The sequence below is a fragment of the Carettochelys insculpta genome, chromosome 25, assembly GCF_033958435.1.
Source record: "Carettochelys insculpta isolate YL-2023 chromosome 25, ASM3395843v1, whole genome shotgun sequence".
Taxonomy (NCBI): domain Eukaryota; kingdom Metazoa; phylum Chordata; order Testudines; family Carettochelyidae; genus Carettochelys; species Carettochelys insculpta.
In genome coordinates, this window is record NC_134161.1 from 8191800 (window position 1) to 8214186 (window position 22387).

Genomic DNA, 22387 nt, shown 5'->3' on the forward strand with positions numbered 1-22387 from the left:
CCAAAGTATAAATTAGAATTCATAGTAACATGGGGCTTGCCATTCCCAGGCATCCATTTCCACTGGTGCCTCCAGTCCAATCTCCCTGTCTCCCAAGAGAATATAAAAACCTTCCAGTGAGTGAGCAATTATAGAAGAGCTCAGCCACAGAGGAAGGTCTATATGCCCCTTCTTGACACAACTAAGAATATATCGAAGCTTAACTTCCCCGCAGTTTGAAAAGTATTTAACTCCTTTCTCCCAATGTGTTGTGCATAGCGGTGGCCTCACAACTTCCTGTTCACAGATGGAAGGAGAAAAACTCTCCAAATTTGGGGCCAAATTGAAAGATCCTGATGGGGAAATTTCCAGGATGACTTGGATATTTAGTTGTACAACTCCCATTCATTTTAATGAGTGATATTTCTAAATCCCTTCAAGACTCGGAAATTCTCTTGTCCGGCAAACTCCATAATCCATCATGATTTTAGTTAGCCAGGTGACCACTTATCATGAGCGAAGTCAAGTTTCCCGTGGTCCCATAAAGTTTTCTTACAACCACCAGTCCTGGCTCTCAATGTCATGTGCTGTTATTTAGCTGTAATTTACCCCTAAATATCTTCTAAGAACCCAGTAAGCAATGGCAGTGTTGGTAATGTCCTAGAAAAAAATAACCTCCCATCATCCATAAAATTCTCTCATCTCGCAACAGTCAGGTCCCATGCATACTGAACAAGACAGGTTCAACCTGTATTAAATACCCTTCCAGCCCTCATCTCTGTCCCTGACAAAAGCCTCATATATAGAAACACAGACCAAAAAAGAAGCCAATATGATCTAATACCCAGCTCCGCTGAAGTTAATAAGCCAGATCTATAGCTGTAGCAGATCAGTGTTTGACTAGTTTACACCTTCTGAGCATCTTTCCCATACTTTAATCTCAGACCCCGGCAGCAGCATTTGAAGACTGTTTAAAGGCTACTAATCAGCAAATCTGGAAATCCAATAAGACCCTTACAGTTATCAATAGGGGAAGATACCTGTGCATGTCAAGGTCTCAGTGTCATGAAAATCAAAAAGAACAAATCCTGACAAGTCTTTCTGGGATGGGAGGTGGTGCCCCCTTTCCTTACTTCCTGGGTAACCTGCTTGATTAAAAGCGTGATAAGAATCTCGTGAAGGAGAGAATTTCTGTGCATGAAAAGGGGATGCAGAATAATACCGCCAGCCAAATTGATAGGAATGGAAGGGACTCAATAGCTGGCACAGAGAACTGAACAATAGCAAACTGTCCTTCTTGGCATTAAGAGATAAGCAATTACCAGAAGCCAATCACTGACGTGGTCAGCAGCATGACAATGCAGATAAATCCCAAGGCTTCTGAGCCTTGAGTTTATAACACATTTACTTATCATCAGGTTATTATAATAGCAATAATACTCCTCCGCCTAATGGCTTTCAAGCAAGGCTCTTGAATCTCTTGTAAATATTAATTATCTCAACTGCCCCAGGAGCTAATGGAGTATTCGCCATATGGGACAACAGAGAGTGTCATGTTGATCTGACCAAGGTCACAGAACCTAGGCTGGGACTAGAACCCAGGGCTTCTGGACCACACAAGTGAGTGCTGCTCAGGATTTCCTAGTCTTGCTAGTGATAAGCCAGTGTATGTGGAACATGGGGGGAGCCAGGGGTGCACATCTTAGACAGCAACTGGACAAAGGAAAATCTTTAGCCCCTGATCAAGTTTGAGTGACACCCTAAGGCAGTCTGTCAAGTGGCCAGAGGAGACCTGGAGTTAACTCTCTTGATCCGTCTTTGCCTCTGCCATTGGGAACGTGGACAAGTCATTCAGGCCCAAAATCTCAATCATATTTAGGCTCCTACCTTCCATTGATTTCTACTGAGGATCTGGACCTTGGGCTGCAATTCATTAAAGCTCTTAGGCCCGTGTTGAAGTCTCATTGGCAGGGTTCCCTCTAATTTTTTCCATACATGGGCAGAATAGATTTTGTTATGTGCACTGTGTCATCTGTGGATGTGCACCACCAATAGAAACACAGGCTGCCCACTGCGGATGCTCTGCTAACGTGAATCTCTCCTGGGCTACCACCCAAGCACTCATCTTACAGAGAACACTGGTGATTTAACAGACGCATTTCTAATCCTGAATGAGGTAGAGCAGAGTCTGCTCACCCTGGCTTTTTTGTTTTATTCTTCACTGTAGTGCTATAGGAAGCCTTCTGTCTCTCTTCAAATGGCATCTTTGTACATTTTCCCACTGCCTGGCTTTATAATCTCTCTAAGTCCTACACTATAGATTGAGCCTCTGTAGTCCTACACTCTCAGGGCTTGACTGGTGCCAAACCAGATAATTTGCAGACTGTGGGAGGTCAGCATTGTCTTGCAGTGTTACCAACTCTTCTACTGCTTACTGAGCTCTTAGATGATATATAGAGGTAAATTAGAGCTAAATAACAGCACAGAACACTGAAAGTCAGGACTGGTGGCTGTAAACAAACTTTGTGGGACCTTGGGAACCTTGGTCACGCCCAGGATATGTGGACATCTGGCTAACTAAAATCATGCTGGACCATGGATTTTGCCAGATGAGAGAGGTTCAACCTGTACTTGTAAATAGCAAGGTGATTGAAGCATTGATCCAGAAACTACTCTATGCCCACAACTAAGCTTTGTGGCACACTGAAACTACACAAGAGCTCACAGACTGCTTTGCTCCGGTTGCTCTTCACTTTGGCCTTAGCATCAGCTGAATGAAAATTGAAGCTATGTATCAGCCAGTTCTTCAGCATCTTTACAAAGATCTGGCACTAAGCTTGGAAGGTCCCATGCTCCCAGCCATCAAGCTGTTCGCTTACCTCCACAGCATGTTAAATAACAAAGCGACAGTCAATCATGGAGTGGATGTGTGAATTCAGAAAACCAGCACCGCACATGGTCTCTTCCACTGCCAAATCTGGAAGCAACATGGAATATGTCTGCAGACAGCAATCAAAGAATATAATGCTGTTGTCCCCAGGATATTGTTCTAGGCGGGGTGAAAGAGGAACTATTTGTCAATGGCATTTTTGAAAAGTAGATCCTTTCCATTACAAAAACCTCTGACAACTGCTGAGGATCAAGTGGCAGGACCCGATGTCCAACACAGCTGGCAATATCTGGTACATTTAGAATCAAGGCTCATTTGATTTGTGTCCAACGGAGAGGGACTGGTCATGCCTTTTGTACACCTGAGACTCATCTCACAAAACAAATGCCATATTCACAATTAAGCTCTGGCAGCCGTGAGAGACAAGGGCAGGTTCTGAGATGCTCTGAAACAAAAGCAGCACAAGGCAATTATTCCTGCATCAGCCTTCCAGTCTGATGGCAAGGTGCCACCTCATAAAAGTGGGCATCCAGGACTTGGAGAAGAACCTGTTGGGCAGCACAGCGACAGGCAGAGCAACAGAGTTCCACCCACGTAACTCAAGCAAGGAAATAGTTCTGTGGTCAGACTAGTAAACTCTGTTCTTCCCAAATTGCTCTCTGGAGCACTGTTTTCCAACCAGCCTGCCAGCGCAGGACCCTGTTTCCAGCAGGAGGCAGCTGAAATGCTGCTTCCTGGCCTGCAGGAGGTGGTAGGGAGCCTACCCTGACTCCCTGCTGTGGCCAGGGGAGAGGAGGGAAGGCAGGAGCCAATTGAAGCTGGGATGCAGTTTAAATGTCACGTCCTGGCTCCAAAAAGGTGGCAGGCAGAGGAGCCTGCTTTCAGTGGTTACTCATTCACTCAACATCCCAACCATGGCATGGCGCAGATTTTGAAAATAGGCCTGTGCTTGCTGTCTCAGGTGGTGTGTTCTCTGGCGGATTTGAAACATTGCTTGGATCCTTGTTTAGCTTGCTGTGTGCACAACTGTGTTGCTAACCTCTCTACTAAGAAGACTGTGACCAGAGTTAGTGAAAGTCAATGTGACATTTATGAGGAATAGATTAAGCTGAAACAAATGGGTGTGCCCTGGAATTGTTTGTGTCATTGAATTGTGCCAAGTTACTGGATAGACTGGGAACCACTGGAGTGGCTGGAGCCATGCAAAAACCCCTTCATGCCAACTGTGATTGTCAGTGTGGTCCTTGACGTGGGAGTGATTGCTATTGTTCATGCAGCCTTGTTGATTTCAGTGGGATTTAAGTTGGAGTGTGGGTGGCCCATTGGTGAGTGTGAGAGGTCCCCTTTTTGCTGTGCTACAGGGGATATGGATAGTTACAGAGCCAGGCTTCTTAGCTTACACTTTTACCACCGGAGGCTCCCAGGTGAATCCCCCTGCTGGTCACATTTAAAGCTAAGTACCCGTCTTTAGCTCATTGCTTAACAGCTTAATTTTTGGCGCATGCTTAATTATATTGCTGAATTTGTGTGTGCTTAATTTTAAGCACTTGCTGGATTATATTGCTGAATTATTGTCTTAAGCTGAAGCTTTTCCATTATTTCAGGCAAAGCAGGATTGAGCCCTTAGTGACTCTTCCTCAGTTTACCCACCAGTAAACTGGTCAGGGGGATCAACAGATTTGCAGGGCTCCTGAGCAAGATGGGGGAGGGGCTCTGCACTCCCAGAAGGGGCGGTGCCTCAGGCAGAAAGGGTGTGGCTGGGGGCAGCTGGTTCTGAGAGCCCACCTGGAGCACATCACCTGGTGCTCTGGCAGCAGTTTAAAGGAGCTGGTGCTGCCTGGGACCTTTTAAATTGCCAGGCCTCTTGGCAGCTATCTCCTCAGTCTCCCCCTTCACCATGCCTGAATATGATTTTCATACCACCACTACCCGTTGGGGTGAATGTGGAGTTCAGTGAATTAACAAAGCCCTATAGGAGATGATGCTGTAAGAGAGAATGTGAGAGCAGCAAGTTTGTTCTGTTTCATTACTGGAGGAACAGAGTTTTTAATGAGGTTTCAGTCGAAGCAGTACCACGGCCACCTCTCCAGCACTGGTTCAAATTGGCTCAGTCCCAGTCCAGATCATACCCTTAATTGGTGTGTGAGAGTCACAAACGGCTGCTGAGCAGGATGCTCCAATCTGGTGATGGTTTTAGATGCCCTCAGAATGGAGATGATGATTCATAAATCTCGAACTCGTAATTCACAGCTGGCGAGGCCGTGAAGTTCAAGCTTACCATGTTAAAAATCTGACTTACAGAGGCCCGTGGTGCAGTTTTTATTAGACAGCTTCGCTGGGCAAGCTAAAGCTTTCACGTGCTCCAAAGGTTTGCCCGATGCCGTAAAGTTTGAGAACACAGGTCATGCACTGCATGAAGAACAGAAACCCAGGCCTGACTTCAGCCTGTAATAACTTCTCCACTGCCATCTCCCTTTCTGTTCCATTAGTTAACAGTGCTCAGCACTTCAAAAGTAGAGGCCCATGTACTTGTGAAGTGTTATTTTTGTATCATAGTACGCATTTTGTGGCAGAAGCCATGGACTGGAAGGCAGGAGACCCAAGATCTGTTCCCTGACTTTGCTACACGTGCACTGCAAGTTAATCGCAAGGCCAATAGCTTTAGAAGTTTCCACCTCTTCATTGTGCCTAGCTCCAGACCTGCAGGGTCTGATTTTCCAGCCTCTGGGCACTCTTCCCTTCTCCCAGAGTCTCTTGGAAGTTGGAACTTGGCAGCCTTTGGGGGTGCGTAACACTATTGAAAGTCTGACCTTCCGAGTCTTGAAGTGAGTGCCTAAAAATCAGCGGTCAGGTGACATTTTTGCCTTGACTTTCCCGTGCCTCAGTTTCCCCCGACAAAGAGGACAACTCCTATATTTACCAACATCCCGGAATTGCTTTGGGGCTCAGTGCAGGAGAGGTAATATAGCTCTTTAAGATGCTACAAAGGAAGGTGCAATGGAAACACAAAATATTCGTTTGATTTTACTTTTTTAGTGAGAGAAACCCATCTGTGAAAGTTATATTATTTATGTCCCGGTCCACGCATGAATAATTTGCAAGACTATATTTACCTGCCTGTCATTTGCACCTGCTTGTGGGTTCATCTGGTACCCAAAGGGCCAAAGGCATCTCTTTCCTGTATGAGTGCAGTTGGTTATAAATGCATTTGTGTATGAGTTCTTGTCCCCAGAGAGATATGGGGAGCGCAGAGCCTGCTGTGAAGGACGAATGACCTGTCTCTGGCCAAGGTGATCGATCAAATGAGAGGCAGGATAGAAGGCTGGGAAGGCTGGACTGACAGGTTTAAGGGCTCTGTGTATCCCACTAAATAGAATTTGCTGACAGATGTGAATTGGTCTCCCAGCAGCTCCTTGCTCCTGGGAGCTGTTACATGACATGCACTCTTCCAGCCTGCAAAAAAACAGGCCCCTCAGCACAGTGGAAAGGCACCAGTGACAAAAAGAGAGGAGGAAAGGGAGGACAGCATGTGCCAGTAGCACCCTGCGCCCTTCACGGTAAGGATCCTTCCAGTTCATTGCTAAGCAGCAGGGAGGGGCAGGCAGTGAATCACATTCCAGCCCTCAATGCTCAGGAGAATGGCTAGTCGACAGCAATAAGCAACTGCTTCTTCAGAGAGGTGCATCCCAGCTGCAGATTTTGGATCCAGACTTTCCCCCAGGTATAAGTGTTCTGATCTCAGGCAGTGTTTTGGCAGCTTCCTGTCACACAAAGCTTGATGGATGATGGTAGCATAGTACACAATGTAGTCTCCTAACACCATACCGACAGAGATGTGTTCATCTTGGGCTTCAGACGGTTCACCAGCAGTCAAACTGGGATCGGCAAGCCCAAAGAGACGCAGTGTAGTCCTCGGCTAGGACCTGTGAAATCCAGCTTCCATTCCAGGCTCTGCCACAAACTTCCTGAGTGGCTGTGGGCAAGTCATTTTGCTGCTCAGTGCCTGAGTTTCCCATATGTACAGCATTGGTCACACTTCCCAGGGTTTTGTGATGATAAATACAGTAAAGTTTATGAGTGCTCAGAGAATACAGTAATGCCAGCCCAGTGAGTACCATAGATAAGGGAAGAGGTGAGCTCATCTTGATCTGTCTTTGACATTTTCTGTAGCATTAACTTCATTTACCTCTGTTTAGCAAATTGGGGTTGTTGGTTCAAATCCTGGCTCTGCTCTAGACTCCGTAGATATGTGATCTTCGACAAACCATTTATGCACTTTGGTCTCCATTTCTAATATGGGGATAATAATTCCCCATCTCAGGTGGGTGTTGTGAGAGTAGCTCCAGTCAGACACATGAGGTGCTGTGGTGAAAGGGGCCATAGAAGAGCCTAGCTAACACCCTCTCCAAGGACAGCCACCATTGGTCCCTGTAAGCTGAGCACTTGGGTGGTCATGCAGGAAAGATTAAGGTGTTGCCCAGCTGATTAGCAGAGCGCCACAGTTGACAGCATGTGTTTTCTACTGGTGGTGCACATCCACACACCTTTGTACACACAACAAAATTTATTCCACACTTGGATGGAAGAAAATAGAGGGCGCACTGGGCAGTCACCTGCGTGGCCCCGTTTGCCTTAAAACAGTGTGCAAAAAGCCTCAGTGCTGAACTGCTCTAGATGCAGCGAAGTCAAGGAAAATACAGTAGAGTCTCATAATCCGCAAACTGAATGTTTGCAAATTCAATTATTTGCGAGCAGCCAAGTGGCCGTTTCCCAGGGCCCCAGGAACATCTCTCCCTTCCCCCGTATTTGTGAAAAATCAACATTCACGAGGGTTCTAAGCACAGAGCCCTTGTGAATGTTGAGACCTCACTGTACACACACACACACGCACAAACACACCCCTTTGGCTGGCGGGAGGTAGTGTGGAGCTGAGCAATGGGTCTTTAAGCACTGGAAATGAGCTGGGCAGCCCAGGGCTTGAATCACAAATGAGTTTTTGTTTGGAAAATGGCCGCTCTGAAAATGTCAAGCGGCATCAATGGCCATGTAAGATAAAAATAAATAAGGGATGGGAGGCTGAACAGGCGGCTTCTAAATCAGTCGGGTGCTGTCACCTCTTTGCTCTCCGCTGCTCCCCCAATCTTACCAAATCTCTCTTATTCCATTCCAAATGAAGCGTCTTTTCCAGGGACTGTTCAATGCACATCTCATTCGAGAGTCAACTCTCTGTGCGTTTACTTATTTGTGACCTGGGCGCATCGCGTTTTCATGAGCAGAGCTGCAGAAAATCTTTCTGAGAGGTGTCTGAGGTAGGAATTGGAACCAGGAGGATGGAGGGTGGCCTGGCCAGCATCTGAATGGATTTTAGGTGCAGGCCATTCAGTGCCCAGGTATCATGGTGATGGACACCTTCTGATGTGGTGGATCAACAGAGTCTTTTTTTTTTTTTTGGCCTATAAAAAGAGAGAGGGGATTAGGGGCGAGAGAAAAAGGCATCCATGTAGTGCACAGTCTCACTGTGATTTGAGCAGGAAAAAAATCTTTTGTTAAATATTATTTGGAGCAAATGAGTCTCTTTGTTTTGTCAGCAAGTGCCTACAGGGCTATTGAGTGAAGGAGGCAGTGTTGCTTACTGGATAGAGCACTGACTTGGTTGCAGGGGGTTTACTCAAGTAGTTTTCCAGAGGGGCGCCGGTAACTTAAGTACACCCTCCCCACCCCAAAGCAGCTGCACTTTTACTCAAGTAACTTTTGGGGTCCTTTTCCCACCTCTGCCCACTGGATGACCTTTGGGGAATCACATCATCGTTGTGCAGCTCAGTTTCCCTGTCTGGAGGAGCGGGGGTCATGGTACCGACTTCCTTTAGAGAGTGCTGTGGGATCTACCAATGAAAATTGCCAAATAAAACCTGGGTACTAGTATTGCTCGGGGACGGATTCTGCAAGAGGCTGAATGCCTTCAAATCAACCTCACAGAAGTCAACGTTCTCTTTTAATTCACTGATTTGTGGTAGGTCCATCCTGAGACACCTTTAAAGGTGCTAATTTTCATGAGTGCGGGGCAGCTATAGCTCCCACTGGCTTCAGTTGCAGATCTGCAGGCATTTGGAACCTGTGCCTCAGTTTCCCCACCAACGCAACGAAACCAGCAAGAGCTAAGGACACCTCTCAGGATTGGCTCCACTGCATCCCAGATGTTTTGCCTTCCTGCACATGGTTCCAGCTCTGCAGAGGGTGTTGTTTTGCAGGGGCGGGAGGTGGGTGGATGGGGCATGGTGTTCGCCGTGCCATCTGTGTACAGAATCTTCTCAGGCCCTGACCCTCATTAGCCATCTGCCTTTGTTCTGCCGGCTGACAGGAGTTCAGTGTGGTAAATGAATAACCTGTCAGGAGACAGGAGGATAATAGCAGCCAGAGGCATCAACAGTTCACAGGCAATTTCATGTTACCTAACGGTCAACGGTCAAGCATTTGAGTCCAAAACACACTTAATCCTGTGTTGACTCTCTTCGCCCCCAGGAGCTCACCACGCTGGAGGAGCCTTATAATTCCACATCTCTGTCTCAGTAACATGCATGCTTGTGGCTGGAAAGCCGTATTCGAGTGAACAAGAAAAAATTCAAGTTAGTGCTGATAGAGAAAAGCAGTTTACACCTTTATAACGTTTCCAGCCTCCATAGAGTTTTTCAATCTATGTGAAAAAGAATCTGTAGCTTTCCCAGCCCTCTGAGAGCCATCTCTCCCTTCGTTCCCATTCTGACAAGCCTTTGAAGAATCTGTCCTCTAATGCTCTTTTCTCTTTGTTGGGATGCTCCAGGAGTTCTCGCTCCAGCAGTTGGACAGCTTTTTGGATGACCGGGTGAACATCCTGGGCTTTTCCATCTTCAACCAATCTCATGGTTTCTTCCAAGAGTTTGCCCAGAGCCTCAACCAGTCGTGGCAGGAGAACTGTGACCATGCTCCCTTTACTGGGCCAGCAGTAAGTAAAATAATCCCCATCCTTGCTCTTACAACAGTAATCAAAGCCTTCAATGAGGCAGCAAGGTGCTGGGCAACAAAGACAAGTGATGGGGTGGGAGCTGAATAGAACCAGCAGGAGAACTGGAGACAGGGGCTGAGCTAAGTCCCGGGGAGGGGATCAAGGGAAGGAGATGAGAATCCAGCAGCAGGGTTGACTTGGGTGGTGGCTGTTGCGATGGAGGGGGAAGCATTGCAGGCAGCGATGGAAGCAGTGAGGCCTTGGAGAGGAACGAGCAGAGAGCTAACAGTGTAGCTCAGAAGAGTGACCATTACTGAGACGGTGAAGAGGCATTGTCAGTGCATGACTCTATTCCTAGCTCTGCCACTGGCTGGCTCAGGCTGTGCCTCAGTTTCCCCATCTAAAACAGGGCTAATGATGCTGATGTCACATGTAAAATGCTTTGAGATGAGAAGAGCTAGATACTGTTAATCAACCTCTCTGGTTAAAATCTCCACATCTGCAAAATGGGAACAACAATCCCTCTTTTCTCCCGTCCTTTACCTTGACTATTTAGACTGCAAGCATTTTGGGGCAGGAGCCGTCCCTTGCTATGTGTATATACAGTGAGCCTAGCACAATGAGGATCCCTCCTCAGCTGGGGCCTGTATGTGCAGAATAATAAACTGTAATACCACTAAGGTCAGTAATAGCCAAAAATTATAACCACCTGATAGGTCGGGGAAATGGGCCTAAGACAAACGGGAGTTTCACTCCAGACTAAGATCAGCTAGGCCAGAGTGACTGAACTCCCTTCTCGTGCTCCTCTAGAAGTGGCCTCCCCAGATCCAGAACCAATTTTGTGCCAGAATCCAGCCTCCTGTGTTAATAGGACGGCCCTGGGGGCTTTTGACAAAGTTCACAGTCCAGCACCGTTCACCATCACAAAATGCACTGAACACTGGAAGGGGAATGGGGGGTGCTTCCTGACCTTTGCATCTAAAGAGTTTTTAGTAGTCTAGTGCTCTAGCTTCTAGACAGCATTGCCTCAGTGTTACTCAGTGATCTTTGCAAAGTCAGGGACAGACTCAGGAACTGAACCCAGGTTTTCTGTTCTTGATGCTTAAATCTTAACCACCACAGCTCTTGAACTGTTCTGCCTAGTGAACTGGTGGGGCTCTGTCTGTGTGCTTCCCCCATCACTGTGGTCTCTGAGCTCCCTCCTTAATTTCCCGAGCCATAAGAACTGAACACTGACAGACCTCTGGCAGGGCAGGTACAGAGGACCAGTTAGGTTGACATATGTCAGAAGCAGTGCCATTATTTTCTCCCCATCTGCCCACAAGACGCATGATCATGGCACAATAAACTGGCCTCTGCCTTTTTATTTTATTTTAAACACCTGCTGCAGTTAATGTCTGACAGGAAGGACCACTGTGGGGAAAGTGTCCATATCCAAAGGGACTGGGGGATTTACCTCTGCAGTATAGGAGAGCTTCTGAGATTGTGTAAAAGAAAAAAGTTCAACAGTTGGACTAGATAGGAGGTGACAAGAAAGCTGAGAGATCCTAAAAGGCTTTCTGGCTAGAGGTGGAAAAGGATCTGAGGAAGGGTGAAGGAAGCTACTTCTACAAATGCCATTCTCATTCATCACATTGCAAGGAAAAGAAATCAGAGAAAATCATTAAAATTACAGATGGCTAGATTAGGTAATTAGAATTTAGGCTGAAACAGATGTTTGTAACTAAGTGTTTGTTTCATTGAATGAAATCCAGATTGTAAAGTCTATTTCACAGGGTTTTAATGGTTTTAGTTCTCTGTGTTATGTTTGGGGGCAAATACACAGATGACAATGTTTCAGGAATGACTCCCCCTCACCTGCCTGTAGTATCCTTGGAGAGCAGCTTGACTTGAAACGTGGCCTTTAGGTGGGCAATTTGGGTAAATAAAACAAAATCTTCTCTCTAAACTGTGATGGATCGCTTGGTCTGTCTGTAAATATGACGAGTGCAGCTGAAAGCCAGCATCCCAGCCTGAGTAGACAGGCTGAAGCTAGCGTGCTAAGACTAGCAATGTCTTTTGTGGCTCCAGCAGCAGCTCTGACCTTCACTCCCACCCAGTCTTCTGGGTCCGCACTCAGGGGGACCCACACCATTCACCATCCCCAAGCTATGGGGCTCTCTTCCAGGGCTGTACCCACCCCCAGGGCTGGAGGTGTGGATTTTAGCCACAGCCCTGTGCTGCAGCTGGTGTGGCGTGGAGCTGTGCCAGGGGACAGGACCGAGGGCATCAGAAGGGGACGACGCATTCTGGAACACTTCCTTTGCGCTGGGTAGGGAGGAGGCTCATTTGCAATGCACACAGTGTGTTCCCTGTGAGCTCGGCACAGAGGGGCAGGGCTGTGGCTTTATGTACTGGCCTCTTTGCAAGTGAGTTTCTTCCAGTGCTTTGTAATGCAGTTGCTGCCTATCTGCTTCCACCTCTTCCCTTCAATTCATGGTGTCCCATACTCACTCTGCATGTGAATAGGGACACTGCTCGAGCTAGGCCCCAGCTTCCTGCGGCCTTTCTGGGGAGTTGCTCCCTTGGCTGTCCGGCCATGCCGTGACATCCCTGCAAGATATGGGGGGGGCTCTTTACACGCCCCCTTTCCTGCCTACCCAGCTCCATACAACCATGTGAGTAGGAACCACCATCAGACCCAACTTGGGATGTTTCACAAGAGCTGTTTGCCACAGAGATGGCGCAAAAGGACATCAGCATAAATCAAAAATTGCACCAAAGCAAGAAACTCGTGTGTTGATGTGCAAGTGTCAGAGAGGAAAAAGCCATGTTTTACCTCTGTTAAAGGAGGAGGAGATTTGATAAGAGGAGAGGGAAGAAGAAAGGGCGGGGAAGCCAAAGGGAATGAATTTTAAAGTGGCTGGTCGGAAGATCGGCTGGCAGCTGTGCTACAGTGAAACACAACTTAATTTTGTGCAAGTATCTTCCATGCAAACTGTAGCCCAATTTGCTTTACTGAGTTAAATACAGTTAACGGAGTTTACAAATAAATAATGGCAGACGGAAATAGCAATTAGGAGGCATAGGCAAGGGAGACAATATTGTGTTTGGCTGAGATTTGAAAGGAACAGGAGCTCTGATGAGCTGGAGAAAGAGACAGAAAAATCTTGCTCCAGATGGCAGAAGCAGCAGAGGAGAAGGCTCTTGCACCAACAGGGATGGGAAGAAGCAGAAGTGGCACATGGGATTCTGATCCGGGGTGAGCAGAGGGAGCGAGGGGAGGACGAGAGCAGAATAGGGTCTTTGAGTTGGAAGAAGGCAAGTCCATAGGGGGCTTTTAAAGCAGATGCCTGAAATAAAGATTGGCCTACAGTCTTTGTTGTGAGCACCTGCGTGAATAGGGCTTGGTTGGCCTGACACACAGCATTAAGATGGAAAATGGGTACTTCAGACGGAAGCTTGTAGAGTACAGAAAAAGCGGAGGGGTGGAGGGTCCCATTAGCAGCAGTTGTCACCTCTGGCAGTAAAGCAAGCAAGAAGGGACATGTCTGAAAAGGGACGTGCAACACCAGAAACACCAACAAATTGTCTAAGGCAGAAGAATAAAATATCCCAATCGATAACATCAAATGCTTCGCTGAAATCACCCTACTCAGGAGCTCATAAAAGGCCCTTCAGTGCTCAAAGGAAAGGAATTCCCCACCAGAGACAACTGAGGCCAACTTTTGGAGGTGGGGAAACTCCACCAATGTCAGCGGAGCTGCATCATCTTAAACCGGATCAGAACTGAACCCATCTATGCTGGTAAGGGCCTGAGTCAGCAAAGCGCAGAGGTGAGTCCCAATGAAGATAAACATGTGCTTTGCTGAACAGGAGCCAAAGCACCCAAACAGCTGAGGATGGAGAACTCCTAGTTGCAGGAACAAGCAATGAAACCTGGAGTGCAACCAGAGGAGTTGGGTCAGTAGAGAGGCAGGGAAGGGGAAGGAAGACATATTTGCCACTTTAATATCCCTAGGAAAATGCAGCCCTGCAAGGGTATTCTTAAGAGCAGATGTGAATATTGGAGAAAGTTGGAAGGCTTTTCACCAACTCAAATGGACAGATAGAGAGGGTGGGCATGGTATCTGGTGGTCTGGACAGGGGCACATGGAATCAGAATATCTCAGTTCTATTCCCAGTTCTGCCACAAACTCCTGTGTGTCTTTGGATGAGTGATGCATCGTTTTCCATGCCTCAGTTTGCCTTCTGCAAAGTGGGGAGAAGGATCTTTACTGACTTGCCAGGCATGGCTTGAAGCTCTGTGAATCCATATTAGGAGAGCCCTATGAAGCCCTCTGGCATCAGGTACCAGCCACAGAGTGAGTCATATTGTCACTATTGCAGATAAGACCAAACAAATCCCAAAACACACATGATGGTTGCTACTCACATTGCTGGACGTGCTCCTGGGAAGTGTTCACATGCAGTAGTGAGGAGGGTGGTGTCAGAACCTTTGCAGACAAACGTAGGGAGAAAAATAAGCATAATAGTAAGTGAGGTGATGCCAGAAATAACCGCACGTTGTCTGTGTTCTGTCTGCCTTGAGAGAACAAAGGTATGAGGGCATTGCGGGCTGGGAGATGGAAACTGGGGATTCCTAGTGTCATTGGCAGTGGGGTTTGCTAGCAGTAAGCGTGGAAGCCTTCAGTGTTGCAGAGTGCCACCTTGCATGTGGAAAAGCAGGGGCCAGCAACCTTTCTGAGGCAGAATGCTGAAATTTGACCCTTTTGACCTCTATGTATGAGTGCCAGTGATACTTTTTAAAATCACTAATAGTCCAACTTACAACAGCTTCATTAATAAATAAATTGAAATGCAGAGCTTCACTGTTTAGGTGGTGGCTGGTAGCATTAGCTGGCCTTTTGCTAATCCACAGGCAGCCTGGCTCTGAGCAAGCTCCTGGCTGAATGGGGAAGGAAGGTCAGGGCTGAGCTCCCACCTCCCATGTTGATGAAAATCAGCTCTCATGCCGCTCTTGGTGCCTGTGCTGAGGGTTGCTGACCCCTGTGGTAAAGCCTTGAGTTGCTCATTAACAACCTGATACTAAGTCATTGAAGTCAGCTTTGACTTCTGCAGGGGTAAGATAGGGTACATCTAGCTTACTTTATTTACACAAGTAATGCTGGGAACCGAGGGCTCTTCTTAGCAAGATTGTTCACACACACATACACGGGTGACTTGGAAGTGAATAAATGCGATCAAGCTCTGAGAGGAATGTGAGCAGTAGATATAGTTGAAGTGTAAATGGCCACATACGGGGGAAGGGGAAGGAAAACTCAGCAAGCGAAATAGCAAATATGTTGTTGGAGGCTGAAATGGCTGAGAAAGGAGATTCTTTGAAGAGGTAGGCTGGAAGATGGAGCATTGATGGTGATGAGATGCGGCAACTAAATTCCAGTGCAGTCAAGAAGTGACGATAATTGAAAGTGAATTCTTAGCCGTAACAATGAAGAGGAGATAGAAAATGACCAGTTGTTAACCACATCAAAAACATCGAAACAATTGTGCATAGGCAGAGTGACGCTCTGCATGAGACTAGATGATAAATAGAAGCGATCAGATGCAAGTGGGTCAAAGTGGGCAGGGAGCTAGTCAATATGGATTTTGAAATCTCCTGTAGCAATAATGCCTTTATATCAGCTGTAGGAAAGCAGACAAGAGAATTATGGTAAAGAGGTTGAAGAGGCCCAGGAGGGAACTGGAGGACAAAGGAGGGAGGTGGATAAGTACAGAAGGGAGGAAAACAGTAGTGCAAAGAGCAATGAGAAGAAGCTTCCAGAGAAATGTAGAGTAAGGAAATAATCATGAGGAGGAGGAGGAGGAAGTCTAAGGCTTGGTCTACCCCAGGTAAGTAAGTAGACAGAAGATACACAAGTCGAGTTACAGCAGTTGTGTAGCTAGAATCGATCTATCTGCAATCAACTTACCTGGAAGTCCTCACTGAGGAAGGTCAACAGGAGAGGTTCTCCCATTGACCTCCCTTACTCCTCACAATAGCGAGGAGCACAGGGGTTGACTGCCAGCCCCTGATGGGTTGATTTCATGCATGCCTAGAAGGCGTGCAAAATCGAACCCCATAAGGTCAGCCCTGAGTGGATTGATCTTCTGGGTAATGTAGACATGGCCTAAGGAATGGACTTGATTCACGAATGACAACGTTACCCCTGTCCCAGTGATGGACATGTAGAGGCCCAGAGACTGATGGTTAAAGGAGTCTATTGGCCTGATTCTCCACTGCCCTGCCCTTGCATAGTGAATCACACCTAAGAACAGAAGAAAGGCCACACTGGGTGAGACCAATGCTCCATCTATCCTGGCTTCTGAGAGTGACCAATGCCAGAGGCTTCAGAGATAATGAAGAGAAAGGGACAATTATCCCGTGACCCATCCCCTGTTGCCCATTCCCAACCTCTGGCATCAGAGGGTTAGGAACACCAAGAGCGTGGGAGTTGCCTCTCTAACCATTTTGTCTAATGGCCTTTGATGCACGTATTCTCCATGAAGTTATCTAGTTCTGTATCAGAACAGAGTAGTAGTGTTTTATGCTCACTTTGCAGAAGCATGACTGACTACCTAAGGCTCAGGGCTCTGGGCAGTCTGCCTTATATGCCTCGCCTAGCTCCTTTTCTCTGACACCAGCTCAAACTGTGAATGGTATGTGAGGTCAGGCAGCTCAACAACTGATGGATATGGCAGGGTATCTGTCACTCCTGGGTCTTGAATGGAATGGTGACTCCATTAGGGCATGTGAGCAGATGTAAGTGTCTATGCTGGTGTACTGTCTGGTGTGGAAGGATTTATTTTACAATGGGTGTGTAATTGTGTGCACATTTATAGCAGAAACAATGGACTTATGCCTTCACTGAGTGCAGGTCAGTTTGTTTCTAATTTTCCAAACTTTGGTGCAGCTGCTCTGAGTACTGCCCCCCCGCAACTCTCTCTCTCTCTCTCCCCTGTCCACAGCTCTCATCTGCCTTGTTATTTGATGCCGTTTACGCTGTGGTGACAGCAGTGCAGGAGCTAAACCGGAGCCAGGAGATTGGTGTGAAGCCATTGTCTTGTGGATCTGCACAGATCTGGCAGCATGGCACCAGCTTAATGAACTATCTGAGAATGGTGAGAAGTGACTGAAGTTTGCTGGTTTGTCCATATCCAGGGTCAAAAGACAAGTGCACATGAAAGTAGGTGAGACAATGCCCATGCAGTCAACACACGTTTGGAGGCAGTGCTGAGAAAGAAGAAACCAGGAGAGATTAGTTTGTAGCGAACCTTGGAACGACATGAAGTTCACCAATTTTTCAGGCTTTGTTGCGAACACAAAGCTCAGCAGACTTTTTAAATGAATCTGGGCTAAGCTTTGTGAATATTCCCAGGCAACCTCGGTCTAGTGTCTCATAAATTTGAGCTGATTTATGGTCCCGCATGCAAACGGGAGAAGTTCAGTCATTGCAGATGAGTCTCTCCTGCGGGGATGGATGAGTTGAACTTGTTCGAACCCAGTGTGTTGCGATCTCATGAGATTTCATCCCAGGGTGGTAGAAGACTCATTGAGATGGCTTCAGCCTCAATATCTGACACTATCACACACACCCCTCCTGATTTAACCACCATACCATCCTTAATCAAATATTTGCAAAAACTCCAAAAACAACCCCAAAATGACAGAGCTTCTCCCAGCTGTTCTACCATTAGCTTGTACTCATTGCAGATGAGGTGCCTAAGCAGCACTGAGCAGGATCTAAGTCTACTCTGAGAGTTTTGACTCTCATCAAGGGACTCTGCAATGTGACTTCGTGTTCACACAGCCTTTGTACAGTGCTGTGCCTCAGAAAAGTTTGCCACAATATGCCCAGATGCCTATTTCACTGTGACACAATTAAATACTCGCCTCTGGAGCTGAGCAGTGTGCTACCACAAAGATGGAATGGGATTACAGTACAAGGAAGGGCAGATTGGGAAGTGGCTAAGCAGGAAATGAATAGAACCTTCATAAGAAATGGAATCCTGCAAATCTTATAACTTCCAGCTTGTGTCTTTGTTTTGTTTTGGGAAATTTTTTCCCCTCTGCTCCAGGCGCTAATACAAGGATAGAGGTCAGAGCTCAACAGCCCTGTTCTAGGTAACTGGGTAAAGAGCAGTCACACTCAGGCTTTGCTTGAGACCCTAAAGGGAAGCAATAGCAATTTGCTGCTGTAACTCGCTCTCTCTTGGACAGGTAGAATTGGAAGGTCTCACCGGCCACATCGAATTCAACAGCAAAGGTCAGCGCTCAAACTATGCCCTGAAAATCTTGCAGTACACACGAAATGGCTTCAGACAGGTAAGATTGACCCTACCGATCTCTTTCTAGGTCTAAACCTGCCAGGTGCTGGGTGCCTCCTGGGAGATGCTGAGAGCCCATTCACACCACTGCTCCCTCTAAGTTCAGTGGGAGGGGAAACAAAAAAACCCACAGTCCTGTAGCACCTTAAAGACCAACAAAGTTAAAGTATTCCTTGCCTACCTGACCAGTCGTTGTTAGCTGTAGCTCTTTCATTGTTCTTGGATTGGCAGGCAGTTCACAGTGACGCCCTGTGTTCCCCTTTAAGAGACCACCTTGAGGCATTTTAAATTACTGCGTTAAGGGGCCATCTCTCCCACATGGTGAACGTCAGCCCCACTGACAGCCGCCCTGTCTCCCAGAGTAATGTTCCCCAAACTTGAAACATTCGCATATCGCTTTTGGGACTTTGGCCTTATTAGCCTATTCCCTCTCCCAGTGCTGTCCCACTGCTTTTCTCCTGATTTTTAGTGATTTATTTTCTGCTGCATACCCCTTGAAATCTTTGGAGTACCACTAGTGGTCCGTGTACCACACTTTGGGAAACACTGGGTTAGAAAATAAGAGTCAGTGCTTACAAAGCGTGTCGTACACAGACATGCATAGAGGTGATATATACACACAAAAGTAAACTGCTTTGTGGACACTCTTATTTCAGATTGAGTGGTTTATTTCAGTTCACTTAAGCTTACCCTAAAGGATTTTGGGGAAAGGAACATGAGAAAGTTTAAACAATGAGATGGGTATGCATATACTGGCTTTACCCCCTGTGTAGACTCTGTAATTTTCCTATATGGCAGCTTTTTTTCTCAGTTTAAGTTAAATCCATCATCAAAAGACATCAGCTAACCCAAGAAAAGCCTCTCTTATTAGAGCAAGAGGAGAAATGGTTTTCCCATTCTGGGAAAATTTTCAAGATGTCAAATTTTTTTCCCTTCAAAAACGGGAGGAAAAAGAAGTCTCCAAATGTTTTGACAGTCAAAAATCTGAACATTGGCTTGGTTTGAGTCTATGAAAACATGTCCTTAATTTCCAATGGAATAGACATTCTGGCTTCTGATTAGCTGTAATCAAAACCTGAAACTGCTCACCAAGCCCTCCCGTTGTTTGCTTTCCTCCTTGTCATGCACCACCTTCTTCTGTATTAATCGTGGGGGCTAACTGCTATTCTCCTCCTGGTACATTACTTGCAAGACCCATCCCCATATGCTGGTGACTTTAGGACCCACTGTTTTCCGCAGCCTGGGTGCCTAGATAATTGCCCAGGCTTTCATAAGTTTTGAGCACCCACCAGTCCAGTTGGTGCCACTACAGTGTGTAGGAAAGCTGCACTTTTGAAAATCAGGCCACTTCTGTTTATAGGCCTCCATAATGATTCAGGAGCTTAACTTTAAGCATTCATTTTAGCCAAAGAATCCTTATGGGTATCTGGGGAGAAATGGCTCAAGAGCAGCCCCAAAAAGGGGAGGACTCCTACCAACTACAGGTGAATCCTCCTTCTCCAGCACCTCCCCATAGGCTGGACTGTCTTGGAGATGGAGAATAATCGGGTAAATGCAGAGCAAAAGGAACTTCTAAGCAGAGGCTGGGTAGAGCAATTGGAAAGAATCCAAGCACCTTAAGTCACTGGTTTTCAACCAGTGTGCCAGGAGAACTGCCCAAGTGTGCCATGACATTTCATCCATTTCCCCCACTCCCTATGGTGGCTCTTTGCAGAGCTACCGTGAGGGGAGATGCTGGCCCTGCAGGACCCCTTTCACAGCAGGAGGCAGCTGAAATGCTGCTTCCCAGCCCGATGGAGCTAGCAGGGAGCCCATCCTCATTCCCTGCTATGGCAAGGTGACAGGAGGAAAAGCTGGAGCCTGTTGGAGCTGGGATGAGGTTTAAATGCTGTGTCCTGGCTCCAATGGGCTGGTGGGGTGAGAAGTCACCTTTCAGTGGTTTCCTCAACACCCTAGCATGGTGTTGAGCAGATTTTGAAAATGCATCTGTGCTCTCTGTCTGCAATGGTGTATTCTGTGGTGGATTTGAAACAATGCATTGGATCCTTGTTTAGCTTGTTGTTTGCAGTACTGTGTTGCAAGCCACACTGGTCAGACTGTAACCATAGTAAATATAAGTCACTGTGACATTTATGAGCAATTGATTCAGCTGGAAAAAGTGGGTGTGCCGTGGAATTGTTTGTGTCATTGAAGTGTGCTATATTACTGAAAAGGTTGAGAACCACTGGCCTAAGTGATCAGTATGTATCAATGGCATTACCAGACCCTGAATCATCTGGAGCACCAATCCTTTTCTGTAAGAAGCGTTTCGGCCTTCCAGCTCATAGTGAAGGTTTTTAAATTGAATGCACTTGTGCCATGCATGAGATAGCTGCTGCTTCCACAGTCTCTTAAGTAGAGGAGAAGGCAAGTGATTTGTTCTCGGTGTATTTCTCTTTATGCCGCATTTTTAAAGCACTTTATTCTCTTGTACTGCTACCTATCTGCCCCTTTGTGCTGTCTCTTGTGATCTCTTATTTTTCCGCAGCAGGCCTCACTCAAGCATGGTAAGAATCATAGGGTTGGAAAAGACCTCAGGAGGTCATCAAATGCAAACCCTGCTGAAAATAAAGCCAGTTCCACTCTCTCATTCTCCCATAGTGGTCACAGTGCCACTCTGTCTCTTGAACTGCACAGGGCAGGTGTTTTTTCATTGACATACCTGATCCTTTGGTTGCAGTGTCACTGCAAAATCTAAGGCAGTGTTTCTTAAACTTTTTGAGACCACAGAACACCAAAGACTAACATTTTTTATGCGGAACACCTATGAAAATGTTCTTTAAAAAGAACTGTTGTCAGACAAAAATCAAAAACAAAACAAAACAGTGACATATACAACCAAAACAAAAGGAAGTAATTTAATGAGGTATCATAGCAATGAAAAAGTAACGTTGTGTCTGATTTTAATCACAGAAAATATATACGTGCGTCCCCCATCGTTGCAAGTTGATAGGCCTCCATATAGACAGGAGAATAAGATTACAGATCGTCTCTGACTTACGAACGAGTTACGTTCCAAACACCTGGTCGTAACTCGATTTGGTTGTAAATCGGAAATACCCTTTTACTGTAATCCACACAACCCTCGTGTACCTCGAATTTCACGTAAAGTCAGAAGCTGCCCCCTCTCCCTCCAGCCCCTGGCTCTGCCAGCTGGGAGAGCCTCGTGGGCACACAGCTGATTGCAGTGCAGTTTCTCCCACCTGGGAGAAACCACATGGCAAGCAGCTGTGTGCCCTCCAGGTGAGAGAAGCTGGAAGCTGGAGCCAGCGATCGTGCCACTTCTCCCAGCCAGGGGAAGTGGGTGCCTGGAACAGCAGCAGAGCACTGCTGGGGGTAGCTGGGTACCAGCAGAGCTCTGCAGAGGCTCCAGCTGCCCACTCCCCCAGCTAGGGGAATTCTGGGGATCTCCCCAGTCCCGCCCCCAAATTTATGCAAACGTTGCCCAGGATGCAACCTCTGCATAAATCGAGGGATTACTGTATTTAGGAATGAGCCTGGGAAGAAAAGAGAGGTTTTAGCTCAGGTTTGCATGGAGATGGAGAGATTCCAGAGACACTTTGTCCCATGGCAAGACAGTTTCAGAGGTCCCACAATGGCAAGACTGTGAGGTGCAGCAGAGAGGAGGCGAGTGGCGGAAACAGTCGTGTGAGAAACAAGATGCCAAATTCAGGAAGGATGATGAAGGTGATGGAGCTAATTCTGCATACACAAGCTTGGAACTTGGTCTAGGCTGAATGCAGCAGGGCCCTGAAGATGGTGTCTTCCAGGAGAAATGCCAACCTGATGCATGAAGCAGACTAAGCAGCCTTGGAACTTGGGTCTCATCTTTAATATTCCCATCTGGCCAACTCAGTGGGAAGTTACAGCTCAGCTCAGTGGAAAGAATCCTTGTTTCAGAGACCAGTCGGCTCTTGTCCAGATGTTTGCCAGTCTGAACCACATCATCAATGGACAAAAGCAGCAGCATCTCACCCGTCTCTGTCTGGATGTTTGCCCCAGGAAACCTCTCACGTTGCCACCACAGCTACTCTTAGCTGGGCTGGAATGTTGCCTGCCACTTTCTACCTCCGGCGCATGACATCCCTAGTTTGACACTGCCTTCAGCTCTGCAGGGAAATGGGATGTCAGTTCCCACAGAGAGAGGTCTTTTG

General features: G+C 46.9%; 1 protein-coding gene across 1 annotated transcript in view; it reads left to right on the forward strand.

Moving 5' to 3' along the window:
- The window catches only part of GRIK4 (glutamate ionotropic receptor kainate type subunit 4), a 307225-nt gene that overhangs the window by 235416 nt on the left and 49422 nt on the right, over positions 1 to 22387 (forward strand). Inside the window, exons 8-10 of the mRNA XM_074977213.1 lie at positions 9687 to 9848; positions 16836 to 16988; positions 18088 to 18192. Coding sequence (XP_074833314.1) covers positions 9687 to 9848; positions 16836 to 16988; positions 18088 to 18192 — 420 coding nt within the window. The remainder of the gene's footprint in view (positions 1 to 9686; positions 9849 to 16835; positions 16989 to 18087; positions 18193 to 22387) is intronic.